The sequence below is a fragment of the Octodon degus genome, unplaced genomic scaffold (assembly GCF_000260255.1).
Source record: "Octodon degus isolate 3935 unplaced genomic scaffold, OctDeg1.0 scaffold00020, whole genome shotgun sequence".
NCBI lineage: Eukaryota > Metazoa > Chordata > Mammalia > Rodentia > Octodontidae > Octodon > Octodon degus.
In genome coordinates this window covers 5,600,782-5,609,672 of record NW_004524596.1, presented here as the reverse complement: position 1 = coordinate 5,609,672, position 8,891 = coordinate 5,600,782, and the positions used below count along the sequence as shown (strand labels likewise).

General features: G+C 36.5%; 1 protein-coding gene across 2 annotated transcripts in view; it reads left to right on the top strand.

Annotated features, from left to right (window-relative positions):
- Positions 1-8,891, top strand: part of Strn (striatin) — a 148,817-nt gene that overhangs the window by 107,784 nt on the left and 32,142 nt on the right. Inside the window, exons 8-10 of one of the 2 annotated variants that reach the window (XM_023711266.1) lie at positions 4,878-4,988; positions 7,504-7,590; positions 8,049-8,192. In XM_023711266.1, the coding sequence (XP_023567034.1) occupies positions 4,878-4,988; positions 7,504-7,590; positions 8,049-8,192 (342 nt within the window). The remainder of the gene's footprint in view (positions 1-4,877; positions 4,989-7,503; positions 7,591-8,048; positions 8,193-8,891) is intronic. The other variant, XM_004627613.2, reaches the window with a different exon arrangement.

Sequence of the window (8,891 nt, the reverse complement as noted above, 5' to 3'; positions counted from 1 at the left end):
TGAGCCTGACTGCTTTGTTGAAGCAGCCACTTAAAGAACTGAGCTAAGGGGCAGGCCCCCTGTAATGATTTTTTTGCTGCGGAGATGTTAAGCAAGTCACTAATGCAAGTTACTATTATTTTTCTTGTATTGGAACTCTTTATGAGAAGAAGGAACTGTTTGTATGTCCAAATGTAGCTGAATTTTTACTGTCCCTTAGAGTCATTTGAAAATACTTTCTAAGCCAGTTGACAGATCGATTCACCCCAGATTCATTAAAAGCTAGTATTCTGGTATAGTGATGAGGATGACTTAGAATCATACTACACAGATTTTTCACCTACATTTACTTTTTCCTAAATCATTTAGATTTGGTATCAGTACATACATCAGTTCATGGAGATCTTACCTTCAAGGACTGTCATTGCACCAGTGCTAGTGCTTTTCCTTTTTTGTTGAATATACTAAAAAAAAATAAATTGAGATAATTATACTAACAGTTGGGGTCAGTGAGATAGCTTACTGGTCTGAAGTGCCTCCTTAGGCAAGTTTAGGCAGGTGCAGGGGACTGTGGTTCAATCCCCAGCACCACATGCTGTGCCAGCCCGGCCTTCAGGGTGGGCTAAGCTGGCTAATAATAATAATAATAATAATAATAATAATAATAATGCTAAATTACACTAAAGGATATAAAGAATACCAGTGGCTAAGTAGGGGTGGGTTAAGTTGGGTTGGTTTGATTTGGGTTGGGTGGAGTTGGTTTGGTTTTTACAATGGCTGCTTAGTGACTGACTTGTTTCAAGAGACAAAATTGGGAAATCAAGGAGACGTTAAAGTGTGATGGGTCACTCATGTGTCTTAATTCTCTGCTGTGTATATTAGGAATTTTAGGCATCAATACCAGCAGTAAAGGAATTAAATTAGTAAGTCTAAGTGTACCTCCCTCAGATCTTTCTCTGAGAAATAGTACATCTGCATGGATGTTATTAGCCTTTTTTATTGCCAGTCTTATGGGGTGGGGGATATTTGGGATTGACTTTTTAGAAGTCAATCAACAGCAAACGTAACTGTACTCTTCGTTGTGTAACTTCCTTTAACATGTGTGTAATGGCCCAGGCTATAACAGTATTTGAGAGTGTACATTGTAACCTAACCAGATGTGTGGTACTGGTGAGAACGTGAATGACTTCTCATATCTGAGGTTGCTAGATAATTTACTGAGTATGAATAGTGGAAGCTGTCAAGTAACTGGAAGTTTGTTTACCAGCAGTTTGCCCTTTGTGTTTTAATGATTGTATAATTCATATTCAAATCACTGACTTTGAGGAAAAAACAAAACAAAGCACTGAATTTTGAACAAATTTAGGAAGAACTTTGCAAATGTTATTTAGTTGAATGAACATTTAAGCCATTTTATTTTATTTTATTTTTTAAAACCATTTTAAATGTTCCCTATATTTTTTGTTAATTCTACTCTCTCATAAAAGAGAATACTTCAATTAAGAGTCTAGCTATGGGGCCGGGGAGATGGCTCAGTAGAATAAGCGCTTGCCTGGCAAGCCCAAGTGTCTGAGTTCAATCCCTGGTTCCGCAAAAAAAAAAAAAAAAAAAAAAAAAGTCTAGTTAGTTTCTGGCAAATAAATAGATAAATTTTGTTAACACCTTCCATGCTAAACTATCATATGGTTATGATAAAGTTAATTTTTTGCTTAAAATACATTCCAGGGGGCTGGCAAGATAGCTCAGTGAACTAAGTGCCTGATTAGGCAAGCGCAGGGACTGGGGTTCAATCCCTAGTACTGCATGACATGCCGGTCCTGCCCCGGAGTGTGCTGAGGCAGCGACTGAGTCCCTTTCTGGTGGCACACTCCTATAATCCCAGCACTGGGGAGGCTGAAAACAGGAGGATCACTATGAGTCTGAAATGTGTAGTAAGGCCCTGTACCAAATAAATAAAATAAACATTCCAGGGGGCCAAGGAGATAGCTGAGCAGTCTAAGCACCTGCCTGTCAAGTACAAGGACCTAGGTTTGATCCCCGGTACCGTGAAACTGGGTATAATAAAACAACCTGTAATCCTATCTCTGGGGAGGCTGAAAACAGGCTGGTTACTCCAAGTCTGAGCTGCATAGTGAGATCCTGTACCAAATACATAAATAAAAGATTAAAAAATTGTCCAGGATCCCAAACCCACCTTGTTTAATATATCATTAAGACTTGATTGGTGAATACTAACAGTTTTGTTAGTTCCTTCTGGACAAATAGACTATGTTATTGATATATTATAATTAGGTATATTAGATGTTGAGGGTTTGGTTTGGTTTTGTGACAGGGTCTCACTATATAGTTCTGGCTGGCCTTGAAGGTAAGGTGATCCTCCTGTCTCAGCCTCCCAAGTGCTGACATTACAGTGTGTACTACCATGTCCAGCTGCATTTTAAAAATTGTTTTTAACAGTGTTGTATTCAGAAGTTTAAAAAAAGTTTTGTTTATTGGAGCAAAACTTAAATTGCTTAAAGTATAGGTGTGAACTGGGGATATACCTCAGCAGCATAAGCACCTGCCTGGCAAGTGCAAGGTCCTGAGTTTAATCCCTGGTATGGAAAAAAAAGAAAAGGGTGTGTGCTTATTCTGACTTATTTCAGTTAACTTTAACATTCATTCAACAAATGTTGATCAAGTGTTTCCTATGTGCCAAATCTTCTACATGAAAATTTCTAGTCTTTTCGTTACTCAAGCCTACAAAGAGAAGCAAGGCAGTAAGCACTAAATATAATAAATGATGCAGCATGTCAGAGGGTGGTAAATACTATGGAAAATAGATACAGAAGAACAGGACAAGGGAGAAAGGGGAAAGCTGGCATGGCAAAGGCAGCTTACAATTTAAAAATATGGTGGCTAGAGTAAGTCCCACTGAGAGGGTAACATTTGAGTGAAAGACTTAAGGGATGAGGAAATTGACCATACAGTATCTGAGGAAAGCAGAAGTTTTCAGGAAGAAGGAAACCAAAGCAAATGCCCTTAAATAGTGATAGCCCTGGAATGCACAAAGGAGTCAGGAAAGCTAGAATGGCTAGAGCAGAATGATAAGAAATAATAAGAAATGGCCAGATTATGTAGGGCTGTGTTTATTCCTGAGGAGCTAAGGAGATGGGTTAAGGGTCTGAGCAGAAGGCTGACAAGCTCTGACTTTAAAGCATTACTCTGGCTGCTATGCTGAGAATAGACTGTCCAGAGAACTGTTGACAACAGACTTGTGGTAGAAGGGGCAGTAATTCCTGTTGTAATTCTAGCAAGAGATTGTTGTAGTCAGAGAAGTTGTTGATGTAATGAGAAATCAAATTCTGGATGAGCTTTGAACATTGAGAAAGTATTCCTAAAATATTTGATGTGGAACAGCACAGAAAATATTTTGTTCTGAGCAAATGGAGATGCGATCATTATTAAAAGTAGATGAAAGGTTTGACAGAGAGGTTTGGAATTTGGTTTTGCATGTTTGGTTTTGAGATATCTTCAGTATTTGACTTTTCAATCAGTGGGCTTCAATCAGTGGACGTATAGAGGGTGTGGTTGGATATTCAAATATTCTATTCAAATTAGTGTTCTGAGCTAACGTGTTCATAGTAAATATAAAATATATATAAATTTTTCAGAACTGATGATTGTTAAATTTCCTTATAACCTAATGTCATTTAAATTGTTTTAAATTTCAATGGAATGTTGAGATTTTGAAAATGATATTTATAAAGCAAATAAAAACAATCATTTGTTGATGGGTGCACAAAAGTATAAAATCCTTTTTTTTTGTTTAAAGATGTATTTGGTACAGGGTCCCACTGCTCAACCCAGACTCAGAGTGATCTTCCTGTTTTCAGCCTCCCCAGCACTGGGATTATAGGCGTACGCCACCAGGCCTGGTTTCAGTGGCTGGCTCAGCACACCCGGGGGTGGGGCCAGCGCAGCATGTGGTGCCGGGATTGAACCCTTGCCCCTGTACATCCCTGAGCAGGCGCTTAGTCCACTAAACTGTTGTGCCTAGAGTCCAATGAGCTATCTTGCTGGCCCTATAAAACACTTTAAATGAAAAAAATCATTGGAGACTATTCTATACAATCTCCTAGTAATCTCTTCTCATCACATTATTAATATGGAGACTTTTTTGTGAGTTTTACTAATAGAATTCAGAAGTGAGAGATTTTATAGAAGTTTTGGGGGCTGGATGTGGTGGTGCACACCTATAATCCCACACTATGAAGGCAGAGGCTGGAGGATCACTGTAAGTTCAAACCAGCCTGGGCTACAAAGTGAATTCAAGGTCATCATGAACTGTATAGTAAAATCTTGTCACAAGGAGACGAAAGAGAGGGCTGGCCAAATAGCTCAGCGGACTAAAGCACTTGCTTCCGCAGAGGGCAGCAGTTGGGGTTCAATCCTGGCGTGCCATGCTGGCCCTGCCCCTGGGGCACGCTGAGACAGCAATTGAAACTGAGCATGCTGGTGCGTGCCTGTAATCCCACCGCTTGGAAAGCTGAAAACAGGAGAATCTATCAGTCCGATCTACATAGTGAGACCCTATAGACCCTGTAGATCCTGTACTAAAGACAAAAGAAAAAAGTGGGCTTAATTTAATCAAAGCTATTGAAATTATTACTAAGTTTTTATATCTCTTTCAAGGAAAATATATTAAATAAAAATCTGATCTATTTTTCTTAGTATTATTTTTGTAACATCTGATAATTTTTTTCTTAGCTATTACTTTGTTCATTTATATATCTGATAAATAATGAATTTATTTTTAGCTAGTGATGCTGTGAAGAAAATCACTGTTCTATCTTTCAGATGTGTATGTTTGATATTTTATTGAAAAAGGTTGTTTTCGTTTGTTTTACTCTGTTTAGAAAAGGAAGACCAGTGTCTCATGCCTGAAGCCTGGAATGTGGACCAGGGAGTAATTACCAAACTCAAGGAACAATACAAAAAGGAGAGAAAGGGGAAAAAGGGGGTGAAGAGTAAGTGGAAAACATTACATCTGTAAATCATAAATCTCACCTCTTTTATATTTCTTAAGTTTTTTTTTCCCAATGTTTTCTTAAAAGTACTTACTCTTTTTCATTTCTGCTCCTCATTTTTTTTCCTTTTCACCTGCTCTCGGGTTGGAATTAAGTGGTTGGCTTTTGATTATGAACCTAAAGAAAATCTATATATTCTAAGAACATTTAAAACCCTATGAGGCTGTTGGGCTGTGTATTCGAACATTCTGCTAAGTTTATTTTTAATATCATATGGTCTTAATTACAATAATGTTTGTATCTAGTGGCAATTTATAAATCTTATCTAGTGTGACCCCCTCCGACAATACACAAAAGTTATTGCTTATAATTTTAGATCTTGGAGATCAAAAAAGGTTAATTTCTACCCCTGAATGTTCTGTGTGTTTGCAACACACAATTCATTTGCTCTCATCACTCTATGCTATACAGGGCACAGTGCCAAGTACATAACTTTTTTAAGTATTTGCTTTATGACTTAAAAGTTTTGGCCAATTCAGTTTATAGCAGTACTACCAATTTTTCTATAAAATTTGCTACATTTAAAATAAAAAAACAAAATAAAATGAAATTTCTAGCCCTGTGAATCATATACCTCATTACACAAATGAAAACTTTAGACTTAATAAAGCATGTAAAATTTAGCACAAAACTTTCAAAGCATCCCTAAAGACAACCTTACACATTTTTAGGAGTGCACATCTAAACTACCTACTCGGGTTTCCACCCTCGTTAACAGTGTAAACATAGAAGTCCTTTTATAGTGATAGAAACATTATTCTTTGAGATATGAAAGTAGTGTCAAATAAGATTGAAATCTAAATTTAGGGGAAAAATGAATTTATAAATTGCAAAAGACATGCTCCCATCCCCCTTTTCTTTTTGGTGATTTTGAAGCTTATCAAAGACCAGTTATTCCTATTAGGATATTTTTTTTACAATTTGGCATTTTATATAAACATAAACATTTATATTTAAAATATAAAATTTATAAATGTATATTAGCTTGATTCAATAAAAAGTCTGTCCATTTTTAGTGTTGGCATAATCTCAACAAGTGCTAAGGAGTGGTATCGTTTAGTGCTGTCATGTATATTATCATAATCACAAAGATTTAATATTAAAGCATGAAACATTTTATATCTTTTATTCATGATAAAAATGTTAATCCTAGCAAGTATACTGAGACATGATGTGTCATAGCTTTTTGGAATCATGCCAAAACCAGTTAAAATGAAAATTTTGAGAAAAATTTGGATATTGTACATGAAGAATAATTTCCAGATTAGCTTAACATTGATATATTTCTTTAGATCACTATGCGAAAGAAAAAAATGAGTGTCTTAAAATATAAAGATTTTTTGATGGGGAAGGTAGCTAGATGTAAATTTATCGATTTTTATTACTGTATTGATTATCAGTTCTTGTCAAATATTGAGATATAACTAGTTAGACTTTAGCACTTATAATCTAAAACTGCACCATTTGACTGGAACAGTATTCCTACTAATAGAAGCAATTAGATTTCTTGAATATGGGAATTTTGATCTTTTTTCAGGTATATAGCATGTGGTTTTTTAGTACAGTGAAGAGAAATGATTCTGGGGTAAAAATTTCATTTTTTTATGTATATGGTCATTACAAGGTCTCACTACACAGCTTGGACTCATAGTGATCCTCCTGTTTTCAGCTTCCCCAGCGCTGGGATTACAGGCATGTGCTACCACGCTCCACATCAGGACTCGGTGGCTGGCTCAACCGGCTTACTGGCCCCAGGGGCGGGGCCAGTGTGGCATGTGGTGCTGGTGATTGAACCTCAGTCCCTGTGCTTTCCTAAAAATGTGCTTAGTCTGCTGGGCTATCTCATCGGTCCCATGGGATAGAAATTTTAGTGTCTTTCAAGAGTGAAAATAAAAGGAATATAGACTGAAGCTTAGCACACTTTTAGTTCATTCTTAGTCATTTTAGTTCCTGTTGTCTGTATAAAATAGCAGTGTGGAAACAAATCAAAATGTATGAATAAAAAGAGAAGTTGGGCAACCCATTTGGGACCCCTCCTGTCTCAAATGGGAGCTATTCCTATTCCCCAGGACATTTTTCTTATTCGGGGGGAGTCGCGGAAGGGGGCAGCAGGCAGTGTGAAATGGACAAAGAAACAGAAACAGGGCGAGACTGGATCAGAGCTGAAGTAAAGCTTTGAATTGATATATAGCACATTAATTTGTAATCTATCATAGCTACATATTTTAATCGAACTGTTAATCTTTGGTCAACTGTTAATCAACAGATTGAGTTTTTTTAACTGATGTAGAATATTTCCAGTCAAATTGTGTTCTTCTGTCATACTATCATGAAATATAGTACTGAGTGTTAGTTAAAATTCTGTAGAAGTAGTTGTATTCTTTGCTGGTATAGGGGAAAAAAAAAAGTGGACTATGGGTAAGATTTTTCCCATTCTTAATTAAACTTGTAACAGGAAAAACTACCGAAGATCTGTTTCAGCCTCTATCCTATATAAAACAGTCAAAACAGGGATGTGGGAGAATGAAGAATCAAAGCTTAGGTAAGTAATTGGCAGGGCATGAGATTTCACCTTGGGTGTCATAGCTTCAGCACATAAGACAGTGAATGTAGCTTGAACAGAGTGTTACTGTTTGAATTAAGCAGTATGCAGTAGGTTCACAGTCATGTCTGTCTTCATTTAGAATGCTATTTGCTGGTTTGATTATAGAGTAATATGACTTTTAGTGGTTCAGGTAGGATGTTTGTGTTCTGTTTCATGCAAATAACGATTCCCTTAGCTTAATTTGTAAAATATATGTAAAATACAGTTCTTTTTAAAGAAATAATGAACTTTTAAAATTTAAGATTTGAACATAATTCTTATTAGTGGGCTAGGATATGTTTTAAGGTAAATATAGACCTATGTAAAGTAAGGACCATTTTCATGCAGTTGGATAATTCTATTTTCCTCTTTTTTTGTTGTTCCCCTGTCCTCCTTTTTTTTTTTTTTCTGGCTAGGGCCCAATAGGTCCAAACTACAAGATATGCTTGCTAATTTGAGAGATGTTGATGAACTTCCTTCATTGCAGCCATCTGTGGGTTCACCTTCCAGGCCCAGCAGTTCCAGGCTTCCTGAACATGAAATTAATAGGGCAGATGAAGGTAAGGATTTAGGACTTGTTCGAGGACAGAAAGCACTCAGACATACATCTTTAAATTCAGTCACTAGAAAGGACTGCCGAAGATTACAGATAATTTTCCTCTGCAAATGTTTGGTCTGCATGGTGTTCTGCAAATGTAAACTTTCTTACATACAAGAAATATTGATTTCACTTTCAGTCTTTATGACTTTGGAAATAGCATAAACTTCAAAAAAGACAACTTTAATTTCTGATGTGAAATATTCCATAGCTTTGTAGATACTCACGTTTTGGGTCCTATATGTACTATTTGAAACATATGTTCATTGGGGCCGGCGAGATGGCTCAGTGGAATAAGAGCTTCCCTGGCAAGTGCAAGGGCCTGAGTTCAATCCCCAGTACCGCAAAAAAAAAAAAAAAAAAAAAAATGTGCATGAAAATATTTACTTTGATATTTGCATTAATATTTTATTTAAGCAGTGTATCATGGATAAAAGGTAAAAGTCACCTCATTACTTTTACAGTTTCTATTGTTTTTTTATTCCCTTTCAGTCCCTGTCTATATGCATATACTTTTTTTTTTTTTAATAGTTGTAGGCACCTTGTTAACTCTTTTGCTTTATACTTAAAAACATACATACGGCTAGGAGTATGAGTGTAGCCCAGTGGTAGAGCTCTGGTTTTATATATACAGGCCTGGGGCTCCATCCCCGGGAGAGAG